Below are 24,648 nucleotides of genomic sequence, written 5' to 3' on the forward strand. Positions count from 1 at the left end.
TTTGGTCTAAAATTTTAAATTCAATATCAAGATTGAACGCAATATTATTTACATTTAGAAAAATAACTGTTCCCAGATTTTATTATTTTTATTATTATAAGAATCTTTGCAGCATATAATGATATGGTGTTATTTTAAAAATGAAATATGTGTAAAAATAACTAAAAATCTGGCCCCTACTTTCACGGAACACTAGATTCCTCTGCCACATTCAGACACCTTTGGTCGGACTGAGGTAGAATCCGACCATTACGCTCCTGCTTCACTCCCTGCACGGAGCGATGATTTCATCAGTCATTGCCCTGTGTGCTCTGCCTGCTCCGAATTCCGACTGAATTCCGACCGCATTGGCAATTCTCCTCTTTACTACAGCCAAATGCGGTCAGAATTTACAGATTAGCGGCCCAACCAATTCTGTAACAGTCGGATTCTACCTCAGTCTGACCGAAGGTGTATGAAGATAGCAGAGGGATCACGTGTTCTGTGAAAGTAGGGACCAGATTTTCATGTATTTTTTTTCCATATACTTAATTTTAAATAAATTTAATCTTTTCATTACATGCTGCAAGGATTCTTATAATTAAAAAAAATACCACAATCTGATGACAGTTATCCTTTATCTCTGCACTGTTTAGTTACATTCTGATTTCATACGGTTTAATATTAAATAGCCTACAAGATTTCACGAGGACACGTACCGAAAAAGATTACTTGATGTTATTATAGTACTCAAACACACAATCAAAGTGATTTATTACCAATTTATTTACTTATAGGTCAAATGGCAAGTTATTTACCTGTATACGTATTACGCATACTAAAAAGTCAAACAAATTAAAACAATCCCATTTAATCAGGAATAAATAAATTGACTAGATAACTTGGCGAAGTGGCTGTTACTCACACATCAGAAACAATGTTCTAGACTGCAAACCCTTTAAAAACACGCGTTACATCAGTGTCAATATCACTAATATATCAACTACAGTTTTCCCTCTTTGTTTTACTGAACAGAACCCTGAAATATCATTTTAGGGGGAGGGGAGGGTGGATAAGCAATCTGCAATCTACAAGTCGTGGTTGCTTTTGCCAAAACTCAAAGGAGAACATTTACTTGCAGATCACTATTTGTTTGACCCCCTGGGACCCAACTGCGGCGACAGCCATTCCTCGCCTTAAAAATATTAATCTAATTCTCAATTCCATACTTTCACCACAGAAAAGTGATTTCCCAAATTCAAAGGACTGCAAGATTTCAATCCAACGTAAATAAAGATGCAGACAATCTGACTTGATTGCTTTCAGCAAAGCTTAACCTGTGTGGTCCATATGTGCTTGCTGACACCTCAGGGAAATATAAAAATATATTTTAAAAAAGACTATTCTTACTTGAGTCTATTAATGTGTGGGGTGGGATGAAGAGGAATGCTCAGAAAGATTATCACCTGTCACTTTAAATATGTCATCGCCTCAAATACAAGCATAGCTAGCCAGGCTGAGCTATACATATAAGGTACACAGAATTAGGGGAGAGCAATGGGTAATGTCTGCATTACTTTGTTAAGGGCTTATAAAAAGAAATAGAAGTTAATCGAGGAGTTATAAAATAAGCTGGACCCACCAAGACTCACATTTATAAAATTTACAGCTGATGAGGACATGGCTTTCACCGTATAGGATAATGGGAATCCTTAGGGCTGACATACAAATAATTTATTTTTATAGCACTAAGTTTAAGCCACTTGGACTTCCATTTGCCTAGTTTCCCTATACATAAAGACACACCATTATCTTAGGATGGTTTATTAGAGTAGCACCAACTTGTCTTGCTTAATACAATCTTTACCCATATGAAATAGAGCTGCTAAACATGCTGGCATTTTATAATAAATTCTAATTACTTCATAAAAGTGATACAGCAAAAAGATGGAAAATATTGCTGTAAAAGAGATACAAAATTACAGTATAAAATATAAGAGAACGAGAGAGCGTGTGTGTTTTTTGTTTTAAAAAAAAAACAAAAAACACCACGTTGTAAACTATGTTGTCGTTTCTCATCTTCTCCCAGTGGAAGCAGAACCAAAATAAAAGTTTTTTTTTAAAAAACCTTAAAGAGTGTCTAACTGGGAGGAGCAGGGGGGGGGGGGGGAGGGGGGAGGGGGGTTGCAAGCCAAAAAATAAAAAAATTGAAGTAAAAATTTAAAATATTAATTTTGACCTTTCATCAAAATTAGATTGAGAGTTTGAAATATGGACGGAGCTTTATTACACCATGTCTTTTCCAGTCGTCTCTTTGTCCTGCACTGTGACTGGCTGGACACTCCACTGCCCAATTACAAAAAAAAAACAAGAACTAATTAGTATACATATCCACGATGAAAATGTAAAAACATGCATGCATGTTTGTATATCTAAAAACAGCTTGTAAGTGCTGCAGGTCTCTTGTCTTGAGCCTTTGCAAGCCCTCCCCATCTAACCCCACCCAGACTTTCTGTTGCTGTCCAATTGCGTTTGAGTTTAGCTCCGCCGAGAAATTGCAATGTTTACACTGCTTAGTAAAATCCTTCTCTACTGGCTGTCATACTGACAATCACTAGAGGCACTTCCACTGCACCAGGAGATTGGAAAGGCCATGACTCCTCCATAAGTAAACATCTATTTTATTGCCTTTCAACACAAACTGGGGGACGCCATAATTAACTATGGACAAGGTGACTAAAGTCCTAGGATTACAGATTTATTTACGTAATGCTTTTAATTTATAAAAGTGCCAATTTCTATTGAAATTTGCACTTTTGTAAAATGGAAAAAGAGGACACACTCTTCAACCATAAACACTTTAGCAAGCTTATTAGCTTTAGATGTTTGGAGTGTTCCTTTAAGAAACAATGTCTCCATAGACCTTTTCTACGGGTTCTCGGCTACACTAAAAGGAGCCAATGAGGAATATCGCTGTCCAATGAGGAATATCGCTGTGGACGTCCATTCTGATGTCTCTTGGCGACCCTCATCAGACCAAGACTTTCTCAGTATGCATTGTGGTTGCTTGGCTGTTGGAAATCTATTAGGAGGATTTCATTGATTTCCCTTTGACATCTGATCTGTGGCTACAAATTGAGTAGGAAGCCAATGCAAGAAAGGAGATAAGTGCCTTACAAAATTTACCAAACGTAGAAGCACTGCATGACTGATAAAAAAAAAAAGAAAACCTAAAGGACAGCTGAAGGCACCCAGAACACTTCATCTCAATCGGTTTTAACCCATTGCCGTTTAGTACATAGAGGAATGTTTACATTGCAGGGTTAGATACACCTCGAGTGGCTGTCTACCTGACAGCCAAGAGGTGCTTCCATTGTGAGAACCGTGTCAACTCAGTTCTGACAGCTAGCCTCCAATATAGCATGGCGTTGCGTGCATTTTTTTTTACCCCAATGCTCCTTATATAGGGAGTATTGGATTGGACATTTAGATGCATCAGAATGATGTCGAGGGAGGTCGATCAAGTGGCACTTGAATTTTTTTTTAACCAAAACATTTTTTTTTTCAATTTTTATTTATACTTAAGGGTGGCCTGAATCTAAATAAAGAGGAGAACACTATGGCGTTCGGAATACAGGGATCTGTTACTGAATAATGTCTCAAAATATAGTGCTTGTATTAGAACTAAAAGTTAATATCCACTACGGGTTTGCAAAGTTTTAGCAATGTGTTTATCTGTCAAAATGGACTGGTTGTAAAATAATTTATAAACCAATGTATTATTATAAAATATCATTCTTTGGGAGTAACAACAGAAGTCAACTCAATAGAATATAAGCCCCATTGTATTGGTCTGATATTGTTCAATTGCAATGGTTTATTATACTCGTGGTCACTGAAAGGTTAACACAATCCTCTGCCTGTAGGCATACGAAGTATAATGGCAGAAAAGAAAATAGACTGCGAGCACAGCAGGGATCCCAGATGACTTAATTGTGCCATGTGTATAGGGATAGCCAGGTCTGCCATGCTGCTTGCAACTAATGGAATGTGTAAACAGCCTGTGTATCCGTGCATCAATTCCTCGGAAGGTTGCACAATACGAATGCCTCTGAATGTGTCATTTCCTGCTTGGCGACCTGCCCAACTCCTGACATACACGGAGTGATCTGAGAATGAAACGACTGCTTCTCAGAGTTCGTTCCACCAACTCCTCATACACATCCAGGCCATTCCCCATCCTGAGGTAAGTCAGTGATTCTAGAAAACTGCATTAGGATGGTACAAAGCTCCCAGAAAAAAAGTTATTCTCAATAAACAAAGAAACATCTACAAATTGTAAAGCCTTTACCAGATCCTAGGAATTCACTCCAAAGTGATATTATTTGGGTGACAACCTGAGAATTGTCACCCAGTGTAGGTCAACTGAGGTCCAACTGGAAGGGATGCACTAACTTTAAACACAACTTTGTGACATTTAAAGAAAACCATTTGGTCAACTGATGCACGCAGCTGGACTTAACAGGAAACCCTTTGTTCTTCTGCACTGCTGAGTCCAGGGTCCGTGTCAGTGGTGGTCACCTTACCTGACCTCTGAATGCTGTGTGAACCACGCATCAGGTTGTGGATTTCCTGAACGTTTACATAGAAACTCAGGTCAAGCACACCCCATATTTGAAATTTAAGTCTTTTTACCCCCGCCATGCTTATACATTTTCTACGTAACTTATAATGACTGAAAACAGATGAACATCAACGATACAGAACTGTGTGTATCTTTCCAATGAGGAAGGTTCAAGGACAAAAGATCATCTCTGGTGTTCCTACGCAAAAATATTCCTCGGACACATCCCCTATATATTCAATGCACAGATTAAGGAGATATTGTTGTAAAACAAAAGAACATTTGGTTCCATTATATTTAATTCTGAAAACCACATAAATAAAGATAGAAAAATATGAGTGTGGTTTAATCCTAACCTAATCTAAGTATACATTGCTAGATATATACCTTTAAAGTGTATATCTAGGTAATTTTTCATTTCCTAATGCTTGCTCTGCAGGTGTGTCTCCCCCCCAAACTACCCTGTGTATCCAGCCCTTGAGTTATTTGGGGATGGTGGAAGTGCATGTGCTTTTTTGCATCACGTTATCCCGTGATATTGGATACATAAATGTGTATTCCTGGCACTATACTTCCCTTTGGCTTCTACCTACCTCACGCCCCTCTACCCAGCGTCACCTCAGACGTCACCTCATGGGGGCACTGAGGTGCACGCACGGCGAATGCCGCAAGCGTGCTAGGTCCTCCCCATAGGGAAGCATGCAGAGCGTGAGGGCGTCCAGTGTCAGTTAGGCAACCAAAATCACCTAGCAACCAGGAAGCGCCTCTAGTGGCTTCGTTAACAGTAGTGAATGGTGGAGTGTACTGGAGCACCATGTGCCTCTTTAACACATTTCAAAGCAACACTCTAAGCACCATAACCACTACAGTACCCTGGAACCCTCCTGGGATAAGTAGCCAAACCATGTGTTTAACAACTTACCTGGGGTCTGTCGGGTGCCGTCACGGGTAATTTTTAGAGAGCTATTGTGTTGTATTAAGGTCTCAGTTGTGACAGCTCTGCTTTAATCATTCCATCTAGTTTACATATGAAATCAGTAAGCTGAGAATATAGTCTTCAATTACACATTTAAAACACTAGAAAAAACGCAGACTCCGTTGACCCATTTCAGCCGCGGTAATTATTGCTAATCCACTTAATCAATTATTTCCGCTATTTTCCAATTATATAATTATTATCCGTGTGTCACTTTTAAACTGAATTTATGCATGACGCTAATATAAACTGCTCAACCCAAGCCTCCTGGGACAAGAGGAAGTACAAGCCCAGTCCTAAAATTATCAAAATGACATCACCAATGCAACTGGATCTAAGGGGGTTAGTAACTAAAAATACTTAGTGTTAGTTGGAAACACACAAATTAAAACTAAAATACCCCCAGATTTGGAAGTGATTTCTTAACTCACTGCTTAGCTAACAAAGCCCTCTAACATGATATTCAGGGTAGTTTCATAAGAATTTACATCATTTTTTAGTTCTTTAACATATAATTCTTACTTTTAAATGATGGTTCACTCATGACTCTCGTGTTGTCTTAAAGGGACACTCCAGGCACCCAGACCACTCCAATGGGCAGAAGTGGTCTGGAGTGCCAACTCCCACTACCCTTAACCCTTTTTATAAACTGCAATAATTACCTTACAGGGTTAGGTCCTCCTCTTGTGGCTGTCTATCAGACAGCCACCAAAGGGGCTTCCGTGTTCTTAGAACACGAAAAGTGTTTTAAACAACACTGGATGTTCTCACGCTATGCATGAGGACCTCCAGCGTCGCCGGAATCCCCATAGGAAAGCATTGCCGCACATGCGCATTAGGTCTCCCCCACCGGCTCACGTCGGCGGGGGAGGAGCGTGGGTGGAGATTGATCCAGCACCGAGAGACATCGGAGCTGGATTGAGGCAAGTCACTGAAGGATTTTTAACCCCTTCAGCAACATGGGATGGGGGCTGGGAGGGAGAGGGGCACTGCGGGGTCCTGCAGTGCCTGGAAAACGTATATGTTTTCCTGGCAGTGTAGAATCCCTTTGACCCATAGAGATCTTTCTATTGGTTACAACCACTGCTTGATATATCTGCTTCCCTGGCAGATAGCTTCAGACGTGCTTTGTGTTGGGATGGCGGGTGGCCACTGACGCATCTGGGCCAAGATACATGGCTACATCTGCAGTGTAGCCAATCAGGGCTGCGCATGCACTTGGACTTAGATGTACTTGCTCCAGTTATTCATCACCGTATGACAGAGCTGCTCTGTTGAGTGATCGTAAGGACTGTTAACATTTTCACATGAAGAGTCTGTGGCTTTCCAAATTTTATTCAGACTTTCTGCATTTTGAATCTGGTTTCCAGGTGGATCTATGTTGATGTCTACTCTTGTGAACAGGTCCACCCATGTTGCGTCCTTGTTTATTCAGGAAGTACAAGGTCTTCAAGGAAATAGAAATGAAAAGTTCTCCTACAAGGATGTTCTGATGTATCATACCCTCAGATTCCTGCTTTGTGTCTTAAGCATGACATCTATGTTGTGGTTTATCCCCAGTTTTATCTTACACTTTATCTGCTGTACTGTCTTTTTTTTTTTTTAGGCAGGATGTTGCAGTTTTTTTAATCTACACACAGTTCCATAAACGGCACTATTTTATTCTTTTCACTTTTGACTTTTATGACTTGATATAATAGTTATTGGAAATTGTTTACAACGAAAGAAAAATACTTTGCATAATATAATAGATTTCCAATATATGATAAATCACATATTTGTGATAATAATATATGTTGATGGCCCTGGGACCATACAGAGAGTGCTTCAGTGAGGTTGTCAATCAGCTTGGCGTCCATTAACTCCAAACACAACCTCCATTTTGGGCATTGCCAATGATACAAGGGGTATTAGTGACACACACCTAAAGGCTTGCCCTCACCCCCTGTTCTGGTTTCATACCTCCCAATGCTGGGAGTATTTACAAAACCCATGATTGATGAGAATTACCCAGAGAATTTGAAATTTAGCCCAAAATAGTTGAGCATGATAAATAACTGAGTTGAAAATGTTTAACGTTTCACAGATTTAATGAATAACCCAGTCTGTCTCTGATCCAGTAAGTTGAAAGAAATTAATTTAGTAACTTACATTACATTTTCCAGACTAGACCTAAAGCATAGAGTTCCAAAAATATAATTCAATACCTCTCACTTTTTGTTTAAATTCTATGTTTACACAGTATGGAGTGTCTATATTACTAGAATTTATTATGGAGTATTCACGATTCACCCAAATGGTGAACAGATTTTTAAAAACTTCAGATAAAAAGTGTCGGCAGTTGAAAGAAAAATCTAAATTAAACCAGTGTTTTTTTTCCTCGTTCAGTGAATATGCTTAAAATATATTAAATTTTTACTTTATTTTTGACGGACCCAAAACTGTGAACATGAATTTGTCTGTGTGTGTATATAAACTGACTTTGCCAAGTGTGGACAAATACATTTCTATTTCTCCATCAATAAGATTCTTTGCTTTTGGCTGGGGGAAAAACGAAATTCAGAGGAGCATGCAAAATTTCGCAAGCATGAGTTTGGAAAATAAATAATAGCGTGAGAACAAGCCTAAATTCATTTTTCTTAGCACTCTGTAACTCACCTGCAATAAACTAAAGAGGAACATAATCTATGCCAGGCTTGTGGAAAGTCGGTATCATCCCAATTAATAATTCTGTTATGAAATGTTACCACTGTCAGAGAGTTTTAAAAATGAAACCGTGCTCCTTAAGATTATGTAAAACATTCCGTGACTTAAATAATAAATTATGGTCCAATGGATTGGGCCGTGTCTCCCTCCTGGTTATACGGAGGTCCAGCTCTGGAATAGTTTGAGATGGTTTTACTTGACTTATTTAAAGATGCCATATGTTTAACCAATGCCTAACTACAGTATACGTAAATAGTTTAAAGGCAGACATTTTGAACTAATCTAGAATCACCTAATTGCACAGGAAAATGTTGAAAAGCTATGATTTAGGACAGGCTTATAGATAAAGGCTTTAATTAGTCAATCAACCAACCTCAACATACTTGTGACATCTTTAAAATCTTAAGGACCAAACTTCTGGAATAAAAGGGAATCATGACATGTCACACATGTCATGTGTCCTTAAGGGGTTAAACCCTAACCTGATATCTGCTCTTTAAAAAAAAAGGTGATTTTATGAGAATAAAACTGGGATTTTTTTAATAAAAAATTAGCTGGTGTTCAAATAATGTTCTTAAAATTTTAAAATGTCGCACAAACGGTTTTAATATTTTATCGATGAAACCAAACATCGAATTTTAAAAAACTAACCACACAAAATGATACTTTTTCTTTGTTGTTTACTTGAGGTCATAGCAAAATGAACAGATGTTTTATATATATTTCTACAGTGTCCAGCGACGGGGAAATACCCACTTGAGATTTTCATCTGAGTTTTTTAGTGCATACTCAGTCTAGATTTATAGTTAAACATGTTAAATATAAATTCGGAATGAAAAGTTTCAGTCAGGGACTGCCCTACACATTTACTGGGTGGCCTATACATGCCAACCTCTTAGATTAATATCACAAAAAAACAATAAAGTCCATGACAGTTTCAAGCATGTACAGCTGTGTTGAAAAACTCAAGAGAGTCATTCCTCGCATATTTAAAGGGACACTACAGGCACTAAAACAACTCCAGCTCAATTTGGCAGTTTTGGTGTACAGATCATGCCCCTGCAATCGCGCTGCTCAATTATCTGCCTTTTAGGAGTTAAATGGGTTTATAGAAAATATTTTAAAACACTGCCGATCTTAAAAAAAAAAAAAAAAAACACAGGTAACGAAAGGTTTGCACGTTGTCAAATATTAAAAACTAGAATAATATTAAATTGAGGTGACAGGACAAATTTAACCCTTGGAAGTCCACACAGATAACAATATCCCACCAGTGTCTCGCTAGCCCCCTCCCCAGATAATACTGATGGATAGAGAGGAAGTTTTTACTTACGTCTTGGTTCTCTGGGTCCGTCCACCGTCACCTTTATGGCTCTGTGGTAAGTGGCAACTTGAGGTGGGTTTGTGAAAACCGTTATTGTCAACGTAAAGCTCTTTCCTGCAAATGGAATGACAAAAAGTCCTGTGTGAGCCAGGTAGCCTGCTGAGTGATAATGTAATTGTTAATAACCTGTATAAAGTATAGAAAACAAAATGTGTAAAGTCAGTTCTGTGTTAATTGTTTACCCTGCTGCCACTTACCTCGTATCTATATTTATATATATAATAAACTAAAAAAGGGTGCACTCCAAGGTCTTCATATCCAAACATTCTGTGTTTGATAAAGTTCTAAATCAAAACATTGCGATCTGTGAAAAAAAAATTGACGTTTCTACCTGTTTGGGTCTTTATCATGATCTTGATAAAGTCCCGAATGGGTAGAAACGTTGATTTTTTTTCACAGATGACAATGTTTTTATTTAGAACTTTATTAAACATGGAATTTGTGGGATTTGAAAACCTTGGAGTGCACCCCTTTTTTTGGTTAATTATATGGTCAAAGCAGGTTTGCACCCAGGCAAGGCTATGATTTATGTATATTAGTCTGAGGAGTGCCAAGCTTAGCTGCATCTATATAGAGAGAGAGAAAAAGAGAGAGAGTGAAAGAGAGACAGAGCTTCTTTTTGTATTTTAAGGTTCTCTGATCATCACAAGATGTAGTTCACAAACATCTAGGATTCAAAATTAGCAACTTGGCACATAGTTATCCCATTATCAATTCTGTGTGTGTGTATTCACCCCTTCCCCCTCCCTTTTTTTTACATTACACTATGTAAGACATCTCTTGTAAGTTTGTTATAAATAGATCCAAAAATTATTTTATTATGGGTGGCATATTAATAAAACTTGTTACATCAGTCATCAAAAATAGTTCTCCAGCTGACTGACCTGTGTTACTACTGCTAAACTCGTAACATGCGTGCTGAATGGTTTAAGTGCAAACGCCTTATTTTCTGGACAATGTTCGACTATTTACCAGACTATTAGTAGATGAATTAAATTAGCTTTCATTTAACCCCTTAAGGACACATGCCATGTGTCACATGTCATGATTCCCTTTTATTCCAGAAGTTTGGTCCTTAAGGGGTTAAAACAGTACCATGCAGTACAACCAGGCGTCCTTACAGTGTTGTGTTCCCAAACCTTTGTCAACACTGGAGATGCTGTCGATTGCAACCCCCATCACTCTCATCCTTCATTACGGGATTTACCGTTCACAGCATCTCGCATGCGTATAAAATCTAAACGTAAAATTCCTCTAAACATAAGCACACCAACCTTGAGTACACCCTAGCCACACATTTTAGGTTCCCTTATCCAAAACTTTGTATTACAACAGTGCGCCATTTCACTGCTACTCAGACAGACAATGGAAAGCTGTGACATCAAACTGAGACATATTGAACACACACTGTTAGAAGACAGACAGACAGATAGACATACAGAGAAATAGGCAGACAGTTAGATAGACAAACAGATAAACAAAAAAATTAGCTTGCTAGATAGGCCCTGTGTTTTTATTTATTTTCAGAACGTATGTTTATTTGCTGAGCGAGAATTCGGGCGCGGCACGCATGCGCAGCCATAGCTAGGACGCAGCGAGGCGTTTTCACATCTCCTCCCCCAGCGCTGAGTCCATATAATACAGCATTACTACTGCTGTGAATGGACCGTCATTAACCGTGAATGTCCCCGCTGTCTGTTCAGAGACGGCCAGCGAGAGAGACCCAGACTTCCAGCGCTGCAGGGTTTACACATGTGAGGGAATGGAGGGAGAGACGCAGAGCGCTGACCAGGCTTCTGCAGACTCACTGACAGTTGTAATCAGTTAGATATGTGATGCTTATTCTTGTCAGTCAGTTCTGCAAACTGTTTAAAGACAGGAAGATGTGGGCGGGAGGCAGTGACTCAATAAACAGCCAGGAGTCTCAAAGCCCCACTGATCTGTGAAGATGCTTCTGTTCTTGGTTAAAGGATCAGATGGCCTGCCAGGGTCTCCATTGCTGCTAGGCCTCTAAAATACAAAGATTTCTTCTAGTCTGTCAGCGGTTTAACGCAGCTTTTTCCTCAATGGAGACAGAGAGAGGGGGAGAGAAATAGGGAGATGGAGGGAGAGAGAGAGAGAGATCAATGTACAGAGACAGACGGAAAAGATATACAGAGATAGACAGAGAGAGGGGGATTGGTGGATTTGGTTCAGAGAGAGATTAACGAGATAGAGAGACACTAGTGTTCAGAGACAGAGAGAGAGATTAACGAGACGGAGAGACACTGGGGCTCAGAGACAGAGAGAGATTAATGAGACGGAGAGACACTGGGGCTCAGAGACAGAGAGAGATTAATGAGACGGAGAGACACTGGGGCTCAGAGACAGATAGAGATTAACAAAATGGAGAGACACTGGGGCTCAGAGACAGAGAGAGAGATTAACGAGACGGAGAGACACTGGGGCTCAGAGACAGAGAGAGATTAACGAGACGGAGAGACACTGGGGCTCAGAGACAGATAGAGATTAACAAAATGGAGAGACACTGGGGCTCAGAGACAGAGAGAGAGATTAACGAGACGGAGAGACACTGGGGCTCAGAGACAGAGAGAGATTAATGAGACAGAGACACTGGGGTTCAGAGACAGATAGAGATTAACAAAATGGAGAGACACTGGGGTTCAGAGACAGATAGAGATTAACAAAATGGAGAGACACTGGGGCTCAGAGACAGAGAGAGAGATTAACGAGACAGAGAGACACTGGGGCTCAGAGACAGAGAGAGATTAACGAGACGGAGAGACACTGGGGTTCAGCGACAGATAGAGATTAACAAAATGGAGAGACACTGGGGCTCAGAGACAGAGAGAGAGATTAACGAGACAGAGAGACACTGGGGCTCAGAGACAGAGAGAGATTAACGAGACGGAGAGACACTGGGGTTCAGAGACAGAGAGAGATTAACGAGACAGAGAGACACTGGGGTTGAGAGACAGATAGAGATTAACAAAATGGAGAGACACTGGGGCTCAGAGACAGAGAGAGAGATTAACGAGACGGAGAGACACTGGGGCTCAGAGACAGAGAGAGAGATTAACGAGACAGAGAGACACTGGGGTTCAGAGACAGATAGAGATTAACAAAATGTAGAGACACTGGGGTTCAGAGACAGATAGAGATTAACAAAATGGAGAGACACTGGGGCTCAGAGACAGAGAGAGAGATTAACGAGACAGAGAGACACTGGGGCTCAGAGACAGAGAGAGATTAACGAGACGGAGAGACACTGGGGTTCAGAGACAGAGAGAGATTAACGAGACAGAGAGACACTGGGGCTCAGAGACAGAGAGAGAGATTAACGAGACGGAGAGACACTGGGGCTCAGAGACAGAGAGAGATTAACGAGACGGAGAGACACTGGGGTTCAGAGACAGATAGAGATTAACAAAATGGAGAGACACTGGGGCTCAGAGACAGAGAGAGAGATTAACGAGACGCAGAGACACTGGGGCTCAGAGACAGAGAGAGATTAACGAGACGGAGAGACACTGGAGTTCAGAGACAGAGAGAGAGATTAACAAAATGGAGAGACACTTGGGTTCACAGACAGAGAGAGATATTAATGAGATGGAGAGACACTAGGGTTCAGAGACAGAGAGAGATTAACGAGGCGGAGAGACACTGGGGTTCAGAGACAGAGAGAGATTAACAAGATGGAGAGACACTGGGGTTCAGAGACAGAGAAAGATTAACGAGATGGAGAGACACTGGGGTTCAGAAACAGACAGAGATTATCGAGACGGAGAGGCACTGGGGTTCAAAGACAGAGAGAGAGTAACGGGACGGAGAGACACTGGGGTTCAGAGACAGATAGAGATTAACAAAATGGAGAGACACTGGGGTTCTGAGACAGAGAGAGATTAACGAGATGGAGAGAAACTGAGGTTGTGAGACAGAGAAGATGGGAGGCAGATAAAGAGATGAATACGACAGATTGAGGTAGACAGAAAGAGGTATAGAGTGATACAGGGATGGAGGAAGACGACAGACAGAGAGAGGAAGAGAGACAGATGGAAGATACAAACGTCTCTTTATATATAAACCACCACGTTTCCTTGATCACTAAAGCAGTTAAACGTAGGGTTGAGTTATAGTATCAGTTAATCAATGCAACCATGAAAAAATATTAATCACATATTTGTGCGCTGAACATATATTAATAACTATTAGACTTATTTTGATTGATTGTAAATATTGCTATTTTATTTGGCAAACAAGTGTTTTTGAGAACAAGATTTATACTGCAAGTACCAATTTTTATTATTTTTATGATGGCTCCCAGGTTAACAGAATGATGAGGAGTGAGGGTAAGGAGATTCAGCATCCATTTAATGTACACAGGCACGTGTCCTTAATGGCAAAGTCAACGCATCCCCGTATTACAGAGATTAAGGTGATCTACATCTCTGTGCCATCATGTGGCCTTTCTGGCTGGCATCTGATTTAATCTATTTAGCTTGTTGATGTGCTTTATGTATGATGAGTGAGCTCTCTGGTTTGCCTGCTTTTTTTTTTTCATTTTACAAAATGTTCAGATTTCAATAGAAATTTACACTTTTATAAATTAACGTGGTTACACGTCCCTGGCTGTCAGTCAGACAACGGGTCCTGTTACTTCCTGGTTTAATTAGCTCAGTGGAGCTAAACTCAAAAGGTAGTAATTACCCAAAGCACCTGCCTTGCAAAGACTTCTCATTGAGCTGCATTGGGAAGTCTGTGATTGGACAGCCACAGAAAGTCTGGGCGGGGTTAGAAAGGGAGGTCTTGCAAAGGCTGCAGACAAGAGAGCTGCAGATTTTGCAAGCTGTGTTTAGATATACTCCCAATTAAAAAAATGAATAATTAAATGCATCCATGCTTTCACTTGGGATATATCTACTAAAGGTCTGATTTTTATTTTTCTGTATTTGGGTAGTGGAGTGTCCCTTTAAAAGAAAAAAAATAGAACAACCCACCGCTAAATCTTAGCACTACAACTTCTGCTTGGATTCCACTATAATGGTTACTTAGCAGCAACATGCGCTGCAGGACACATCTATGATAATTCTTCACACATACTCTGACCAATACAAAGCATGCACCTTACTGTATTACCTTCAATCCCTATTTATCCTTTATCTATTATTTATAACGTGTCACATTTATTAGGAATTAGATGTTGCTTGGCTATGTGCTGGTTTTAATAATTCTGATAAAGTGCATATGACACAATGGGGGGGTGGAGGGGATTACAGATTATGAGACACAAGTACTAACAGGAAAATGAATGTGTGTGTTTCTTTAGCACTACACTTATCTCTGACCTTCAACATTCAGGAGAAACTGCACTGTAAGAGATGTTATCAGCCTTTCTCCTACTAAACAATTGACAGTCTTTAAATTTATTTACTAAACTGGAAATTGCAGAGATTAGGGAATTGCAAATTTTAAAAAATTGCCAAACTAGAAACATCACACAACTCTGCTATTAGGGAATTAACTATTTTGCCAATTAAAATTTTTTGATTCTGGCTATCATTATCAGCATTTAGAAAGCGCTAACATATTACACAGCGCCTTACAATTTTTTTTAATATGGAACTTTCAGGGGTCTTTGTATATTTCACAAATTACCCCCAAAAGTGACATAACCGGTGTGGATCCAGTGGCAGGAGGGTGTAGGGAAAGTAAGTTTTACTTACCTCAAGCTGTCCCTCGCAGCCGCCACCATCTTCACCCTGTATGTCTTCGTCAGCTCCTGGCGTTTCAGTTACCAGGAGCCGCGTGTTGGAATTGGAGAAATGGTGACGACGGAGCACCGTCTTTAGTCAATCTCAGGCTTGTCTATAAGACAATGTTGTCGCTACTAAGTAGACAAATATGTCTTTATGAATTACTGAAAAGTGGGAGACCTGGTTTAGTGTGTTTGTGGGAAGTAGTTACACTGCAACAAAAGTCAAACTCATCTTCAGATGCATGGCTAGAGAGGTGTAATACTGCTCCCTGTATAAGTGAGTGCATTTGTTGCCATATCTCGTTATGGTATCATGGTCTATAACATTACACTATGATTTTTTTTCCAGTTTTACATCATTTTTTATACCACCGCAAGACGTACTTAAAACCATGTAGACATTAGTTTATTCCACATTTTACATTGTCCATGCTTTGCACATAATGACTAGTCTTTTTTTTTTTTTTTTTTTTAGTTTATCGTTAATCCCTGTGGCACCAATGACATATCAACAGGAAAGGCTTTACCTAACATTGATGGTGATAAAATGTTTTAACTGTCAGCAATGATTCTTATTCCCTTACCGAATCTTTAGAATGCTACTATGACCGGTTACGTCTTAACGTCTTAACGTAAGGTTACGTCTTAACAAGAAAAAATGCAATGTAAATGTTTCACATTCCTTGGGGTTAAGTCACTAAATCGAGAATTAGAGAATTGGTAAAACTGCAGATTTTTTACCAAAATAACCGCATTGGAAAAATTGGCAAATTTACCAAGTTTTGTTTAGCTATTTTGATTTAAGTCTATTTTGAAATAAGCCTTTACCGATTTTGCACAATCTCCATTTTGGTGAACTGAGTCATGTTCTTCTGATGGCTGAGAGTGTTGGGAGAAGACATTATCAGACAAGCACGCCGGCAGACCATGCCTCTCCTGGTAGCTCCTAGATACATTGATCTGCGTGTATCTAGGAGGCTTTCCTCCTCTGCAACGTGAGATGGGAAATTAACTAACAGAAGGCAAGTGTAGGCCAATATCTCAAGGCTGCCTCTGGCATCAGACAGAGGACAATCTCAAACTCCAGTCTGCTTCAAAGAGAAACAAAACTGTGTTTCCTCCGTTAAGATCATAAGAAACCGGAGGGGAGGGGTCAGTTCTCTTTGGACATAATTACCCACCATCAAAAGAGACTGTCTTCATCTCCCATGCGTGTAAAGCCTGCTAGCAGTTACGTCTGTCCCTTTCCCCTCCTTTTTAAATATTGAAATTGCTATTTGGGAAGCTGGCCAAAGCCGAGAGTCGATACAGTTAGATGGAGAACATCTTTTGTTTTTCTTTTCGGTTCTAGAATAAATATGTTTAGGAGTTTCTTCCTTAGAGTAAGAGTCCTCCATCCATGTTTTATGTCAATGGATGGGAGATGAACACACAGCCCAGTTACATTAAGATCAGTCAGAAGAAGAAAAAATGACAGTAAGACATTTAGTTAAATTATTAACCAAACTGGAAATTGTGAAGATTTCGACAACAAAAGTGAAAATTGCATATCAAAACAAGCCAATTCTGAAATATAACAATCACCGGACAGTTCTCTACAATACATAGTTTAGTCAGTAAACCACACACTTTATTTCTTGATAAGATAGCTATTTTCTTCACCGTAATTACCCTCAGACTCGGAAGGAACTCAGGATCAAACGGATGTAAATATACATTTATACATAATATGCAAAAAAAACATGGTCGTCTACTTTGAAAAAGCATTCTTGAGAAATTGCCTCTATCCTTTTCTAGTACTAGATTAATCTGTTTGTTTCAGGGTATTTTACTTACCATACGTGTTTACAAGCATAGCAACGTTTCGGCTCTGCAAGTAGAGCATTTGTAGTGCCCATTTATCATTACAACCCTTGCGCGCTAGATAGAAACGGCCTGAAGGCAAATTACCATATTTACAACCCAATTGTCCCTGGGCACCAAGGCCACAAATACAATATTCACTGTGATAACAGGAAAGGCTTTTAAAGTAGTGGTGTGGTGATGGTGAGAATTGGGTTGTACAGTGAGAATAATAGGCTGGGTATGGTAATAACTGAGCAGAGTCAATGAAAAGCAGCACTGTCAATGAAATGGTGGTATTCCCAAGAGCTCAGCTCAGAACTTCAGCACCTGACACTGGATTTTAACAACTATAGATTTTTTTTAGCTTTTGGCTGTCAGAGAATGATGGGAATTGACGCCTGGCTTTGCATTTTAGCCATGATCGGGGACTCTACATACAGGGGAGTGTCGATCTTTAAATTCTAGTCCCGTGCGGGTGAGTTTTCAGTAAATGAGGTACATTTGTGTGGGATTGGCATTCACACTTTGTGATTCATCAATTCGCTGTGATAAAAAAGCATTTGTTTCACTAACGTTGTCGTGTTTTGTTATTTTTGTGACATCCTGTGCAAGCTGTGTTTGTTAACAGTCAGAAATGAACCAGAAAGAACATGGAACATTTTCTGTTGCCACATTATTTCTAGGTAACATTTCCACAACAGACAGTGAATATCTTTAACGGCTTTGCTGAGTTTATTTGCCCCGTAACATCAGGACGGTCTGCACGTCAGCTGGCATCATCAAACCTGGATGCTGATAAAAAGATTGTTCACCAGTCCACAAAACCACAAAAAAAGAAAGCAAAATAACCTAAAAATAATGGGTCATATTAAAATACTGAAATAAATGTAAACTGTCCTTTTTAATCTTTGCTGAAATAAGCTAATATAATTGTAAAATTCATGGCTTAGTGTAAGTCAGTACACGAACAGATGACAGACGCCATAATACTTTGTTGGTTATATATTCTTCTCAGCAATTTTTATAATTTTTATTCTGCCTGCACGGTAGCGAACGCAGATCCTATTCTAAATTCTGACAATTTGTGTGCACAATTCACAACAAATACTCTACACACTAGCTTTACGCCAACTACTGTGAGAACCTTCAGTGTTAAACAAAATGATAAACAATTCGAACAATGAATGGGTGAGTTGCTCAAAAGATTCGTGGACAGTAGGCACTTGATGCGCAGCAAAACTGAAATAGGTCATTGATGTCACCTAAATTATTTACATTTTATTTTAGTTATAATTGAAGCAAAATAAAATAAAATAAAATAACATATGCGTTTGAGATAACATGGTGTCTTCAAGAGGATACAAAGTAGAGCCTACATAATAGAAACATAAAGATATTTAAAGCAGACTTACTTTTCTGAACTAGTGAGCTATGTGGAGACGTGCATGGGGTGTGTATAGAGTGCATTGTGAGATCTAAGAATCTCTAGCAATTGGTAACCTAGAACTCTCATGACTCCCCCATTCAAAACTGGATGTTGAGGCCATTATTTTGTTATAATCTTCAACTCACAGAGGTAATTTGCCCATCTAATTACACGTTTCTCTTAAAGGACTCAATCCTACCCTTCTGCATCTATGCAGAGGGACTGTCGTTTGAGGTTCTTCCATTTTCCCACACTCTGTAACAACCACAGCTAATTAAACATTGTGCCCATATTCTAGCAGGCAGTGAGACAGGGCTGGACTATAAACATTACTGCAATTATTTGCAGGTTGCAACATCAATTTGCAAAGCTCTGTATAGTATAAATGGTTTGCGAAAACAAATGTAGTGTCTGAATAGGTACAGTTTTCGAAAACATCATTCTCAGGAATGCCATCAGAAGATAATTACCCATATTAATACCCATAAACTGAATATTTGACGATTTCATCTATTTATGTCACACCTTCATTATAAGATCAATATATATTGTTAGTTTCCATCCTAATATTTCAGGTCCAATTTGTAATATTTCATTAAATGGAGACACCATCTAATCTCTAAAATGGGTTATTCCACTCTCTCTTCAATGTCCTATTAAAAAATTAAAACATAAATGAAAAAAAATGAAATTGTGTAAACTGACAATATTACTATCACTGTATGTTTGACAATAAATGTTTTGCTAATTTGTTAAAAACAAAAATAACTTGGCAGTAAAGGGAGTGTGAAGAGCTATTTTTCGACGTATTGAACCCAAACTTCCCTCTTTCTTCTCTGGTGCGTTGGTACTTAATTTCTAACATAATAAACTGCAGGAATAATAACAGCTGAAAAGAAGAGGGACACTATGAAAAAAGCAACAATGTAACAGTAACGGAAAGATGGTGTAGAGAGCAAAAACAAAAAAAATGAGGAGAAAAGGTGCTGCAAGGGATTTTTTTTTTTTTTTTAAGTTTACATTTTTGGGAGCGAAAAAGTAAGTGAGAGTAAAAAAGTAAAAAAAGAAGTAAATATCAGAGAAAGTCAGAAAGCCCCGTCTTTACATATCATCATGTTATGGTCATGTTTGTGTCATGTTTGTGTCCCTCCTTAGGATAATGGAGGATGGAGGCCTTCCCAGTGTTTCACAATACATGGTTTAGTCTCAGTGCGTGTCCTATACAAAACCTTTAAAGATTTAAAGAGCTAAAAACACTATTTAGAAGGACGTTTAGGGCTTGGGAGTAAGAGCATCTACTTTTTTTTTATTATTATTTCTAATAAGAGGTTTCTAGATTTATTTTTTAAAATCTTTATGAAGTTGATATTTATTTATTTTTTAGATGCGAGATATCAGTGCAAATCGCAGAAGACTCCAACATCTCGTCATGGGTCTCTGTTTGTAGAGGACAACAAACTGATGTCTTCGCAACAAGAATTTCCCCACATGACATCACTGAAGGGATTCCCCAGATTAAGTCATTGCAACAGAGATTTCTCAAGCATACGAAGTACAGACCACTCGACCTTGGATGACTGCATCATGGGTAAAACGTTCTCCATCACTGATGCTGAATTAGATGCTGACACAGGTCTAATTGGTGGCTGCTTGATCACACACAGTGATTAGTGCAAATTACTAATCTGAGACCTAGACTGATCACATTGTAAAACAAGGCCAGGTAAAGATAGATCTGTAGAAGGCCAAATCATGACAATATTTCAACGTTCTATAACTTATAATTTAACGTTTCTGAAAATGGTCATTTATAAATTTCAAATTTAATGAAAAAAAAAACTACTACAACTTTCAAAACTAGACAAGCAAACATAAGACAAGCTCTATCCTCAACCTAGTCTCCACCTAGTAAACCACTTGGACCTGCTTAAGTACCGACACCATAAACGTCTGTTGAGGTTTATGGTATAAGCACAGCATTCACAATGAAAACAGAGCCCCCCTCCCCCAGCCCCCCCCCCCCAAGAAGCTTTAAATCTGCTGCAATTATTTACATCTTTAAATGCATTATATATATATATATAATGCATAAAAAAATAAAAAAAAGAAGGGGGTCGGAGCTAAGCGCCATGCTGAACGGTCGCACTGGAGACGAGCTGAATGAAAACAGAGCCCCCCTCCCCCAGCCCCCCCCCCCCCCCAAGAAGCTTTAAATCTGCTGCAATTATTTACATCTTTAAATGCATTATATATATATATATATATAATGCATTAAAAAAAAAAAAAAGAAGGGGGTCGGAGCTAAGCGCCATGCTGAACGGTCGCACTGGAGACGAGCTCCGTGCAACAAACGCTCCTAAGTAGCCAAAAACGGGAGAAAAAGTTTGCCGAATCGACGGGGGGGCAACCCGAAGAAGGGTGACCCTACACTTAAGAACCAAGAGCTAAGCATTCCGACCGATATCGGAGGCTCCTACTCGGGGATAGACCTGAGGCCTACTAGAGGCCTATCCGGACAAAATAAGAGACCGCAGCAACTCACCTGGAGGTCTCCCCGACATACTTCCTCCCCCCCCCCCCTGCCGGAGAGGGATATCCCGGCACCTGTAGCCTGACGAAGCGAAGACTAAAACATAGAGGTGACTGTCCCACTGAGCCAGCACAGCACCAGCACTACCCGGGCCCCTGGGAGGTAGCCAAGATGGCCGCCCAGCGAAAGTCCCAACAGCGACGCACGCAAGTCCAAACTACCAGGAATCCCTTGGGGGACTTCGACCGACTCTGTGCGAACTTCTGGTCAATGCTGAGCGACCGTGGTATGGCTCGCCACCTGGCAGTGAAACTAGTGGCCACCTGGATCCTACCGGCAACCAGGAGGCGCCATTACCAGCATCCAATACAATCACCCAGAGAGACAACTAGACCCCGCAAACGCAGTCGAATCCAAGGGCGGGAAGCGGCGCCATACTGCATGAGAGAGCATAATGGCCCCCACACTCGAGAGAACAAGATTGCCAAACCGGCATCCCACACAAGCTACTCACCAGCTCCAGGAACTGACGTCCAGCGAGGTTCGCATACATCCCCGCACAGCATGACTGCAAACTGGAGAGCTGACTCGCCGACCAACACACTCCTAAGAGACCCAGGGATGCCAGGCGCCTGCACACCGGGGAGACCGCGCCAACTGCACCGACCGACGCAGGGGGCACACACTCAGCCCCAACACGGCATCGGCTGATCCAACAGGGACTTGGACTCAATAGCAGGCATAGTACTCGGTGTAAACCCAGCCTCATATGCCCCAATTGAACTTCCACGAATCTCTGCCAACAACGTTATTTATGTGTTTCCACTACTGTTTCCTGTTAAAATATAACTCCAGTGGTATTTCAAGTCATTTATGCTATCTAAGTTGTTGCCTAGCTAGTTACTTATATTATGAGCTTTAATTAAGCGCCCACTAATGAGGGCGGCAAAAAGAAGCGTCTGTACAAACTGCTTTAAAATTATTTTTATTTTTTTATTCAAATGTGCAACCACACTGTTAGGCAAACGTAGTACATTTATATAATGCAAGGCTAACCAGACTAACGATGTATGTATGTTTAATCTCCTGAAAAACACTGACTAACAACCATAACTTTAAATATTACTTCTGCTGTTGTAGCCTTTTTGTATACACATGACCTTGAAGCATCGATTGCTACACCAACGGTAACGAGCAATAGGGAGATGCATTTCATGTTACATGCCAGCTAGCTTATCCTCCCAAAATGTTGAAGCCTGTTATACTTATTTTATTATAAAATTGTGCAGTCAATTCTATGCCACAATGATGTTTAATACTGTTTACTGTCTGGCTTGTCACAGCTGTCGTGGCTTTCACAAGCGTATTGTTATGCTATGCACAGAAAAAATAAAGAATTTAAAAAAAAAAAAAAAAAGAAGAAGAAGAGGCAGGTGTCCCTTTAATTAATTTAAAGTATAACTGTACGATTTTAAAGGAGCATTCAGGTTCACTCACAACAGATTAAAACAGAAGTCAAATTACTCCATGTGACCTCAGCAAATGCCAGGACCCACTTGCTGAGCAAATGGTGAAGTCATGTCATAGATAAGGCTGTGTTTAGACTAACAGCTAAACTAACTAGTGTAAAGTGTGATATTCCGAACTGGACAGATAAGGGTAGATACTGACTGTAACTTCCATAAAACAGATAGAACTAAAATAAAATAGGTTAGTCATTTTCCCATTAGGCACGCAATAAACTGGACTGGGAATGACTAACCAGAACGTGCATTGTTCAAAGGAAATTACCTTAGTTCGCACAAAATACTCAAACATGGATCAGCTGTACTGTGTGTGTATCATTTTTATTTATTTAAAAAATATATATTTTACAGAAGAAAAAAAGGAATCAAAAATAAACAATAGTAGATAAGCCAATTTCACCTGTCATACTGAGAGGCTCACTATAGTCACCAGAAAAACTACCGCTTATTGTATTTGTTCTGGTGAGCATAGTATGTCCCTGCAGGCATTTTCATGCAAACTCTGCCTTTTCAGAGAAAAGGAAGTGTTTACATTAATTGCCTAGGTCAGTGTTTCCCAACCCAGTCCTCAAGGCACACCTACCAGTCCAGGATTTAAGGATTACCCAGTTTTGTCTAAGGTGTTTTTAGAAAAAAAAGAAAAAACACCTTAGACAAAACTGGGTAATCCTTAAATCCTGGACTGGTACCGTGTTTCCCCGAAAATAAGACCTAGCCCGAAAATAAGCCCTAGCTGAATTTTTGGGGTGGGCTGCACTATAAGCCCTACCCCGAAAATAAGACCTAGGCATTTTACCTTTGCGGCCCGGCGGGACTTCCTTCTTCTATGAGGAGGAGCGTTGCGGGCCGCGGCATCGCGCAGCGTGATGACGACGTGCGCAGCGTAATGACGACGTGCACAGCGCCGTCAGTCTGCCTTCACGGATCTTCAGCGGAAGGATCCATTCCGGGCGGTGAGGCACCCAGTGGTCGGACTCTTTGAACTGTGAGTAGATACCGGTATTTTATGTCTGGGACTTAATTAATTAAAGGGGAGGGGGGTGAATTAATTAAAGGGGGGGGGTGAATTAATTAAAAGGGGGGTGGATTAATTAAAGGGGGGTGGATTAATTAGAGGGGGTGGATTCATTAGAGGGGGTGGATTTATTAAAGGGGTGGTGGATTAATTAGAGGGGGGTGTATTAATTAGAGGGGGTGGATTTATTAAAGGGGGGTGGATTAATTAGAGGGGTGGATTAATTAGAGGGGGGTGGATTTATTAAAGGGGTGGTGGATTAATTAGAGGGGGTGGATTTATTAAAGGGGGTGGATTAATTAGAGGGGGTGGATTAATTAGAGGGGGTGGATTTATTAAAGGGGGTGGATTAATTAGAGGGGTGCATTAATGAGTGGGGGGTGGATTTATTGAAGGGGTGGTGGATTAATTAGAGGGGGTGGATTTATTAAAGGGGGTGGATTAATTAGAGGGGTGGATTAATTAGAGGGGGTGGATTTATTAAAGGAGGGGTGGATTAATTAGAGGGGGTGGATTTATTAAAGGAGGGGTGGATTAATTAGAGGGGGGTGGATTTATTAAAGAAGGGGTGGATTTATTAAAGGGGGGTGGATTAATTAAAGGGGGGGTGGATTAATTAGAGGGGGTGGATTTATTAAAGGAGGGGTGGATTAATTCGAAGGGGTGGATTTATTAAAGGGGTGGATTAATTAGAGGGGGTGGATTTATTAAATGAGGGGAGGATTAATTAGAGGGGTGGATTAATTAGAGGGGGTGGATTTATTAAAGGGGGTGGATTAATTAGAGGGGTGGATTAATGAGAGGGGGTGGATTTATTGAAGGGGTGGTGGATTAATTAGAGGGGGTGGATTTATTAAAGGAGGGGTGGATTAATTAGAGGGG

General features: G+C 40.0%; 1 protein-coding gene across 2 annotated transcripts in view; it reads right to left on the reverse strand.

Moving 5' to 3' along the window:
- Nucleotides 1–24,648, reverse strand: part of RUNX2 (RUNX family transcription factor 2) — a 79,878-nt gene that overhangs the window by 25,501 nt on the left and 29,729 nt on the right. For both annotated transcript variants that reach the window (XM_063442064.1, XM_063442063.1), the window contains exon 3: nucleotides 9,619–9,723. In XM_063442064.1, the coding sequence (XP_063298134.1) occupies nucleotides 9,619–9,723 (105 nt within the window). The remainder of the gene's footprint in view (nucleotides 1–9,618; nucleotides 9,724–24,648) is intronic.

This window comes from Pelobates fuscus, chromosome 2, assembly GCF_036172605.1.
Source record: "Pelobates fuscus isolate aPelFus1 chromosome 2, aPelFus1.pri, whole genome shotgun sequence".
Taxonomy (NCBI): domain Eukaryota; kingdom Metazoa; phylum Chordata; class Amphibia; order Anura; family Pelobatidae; genus Pelobates; species Pelobates fuscus.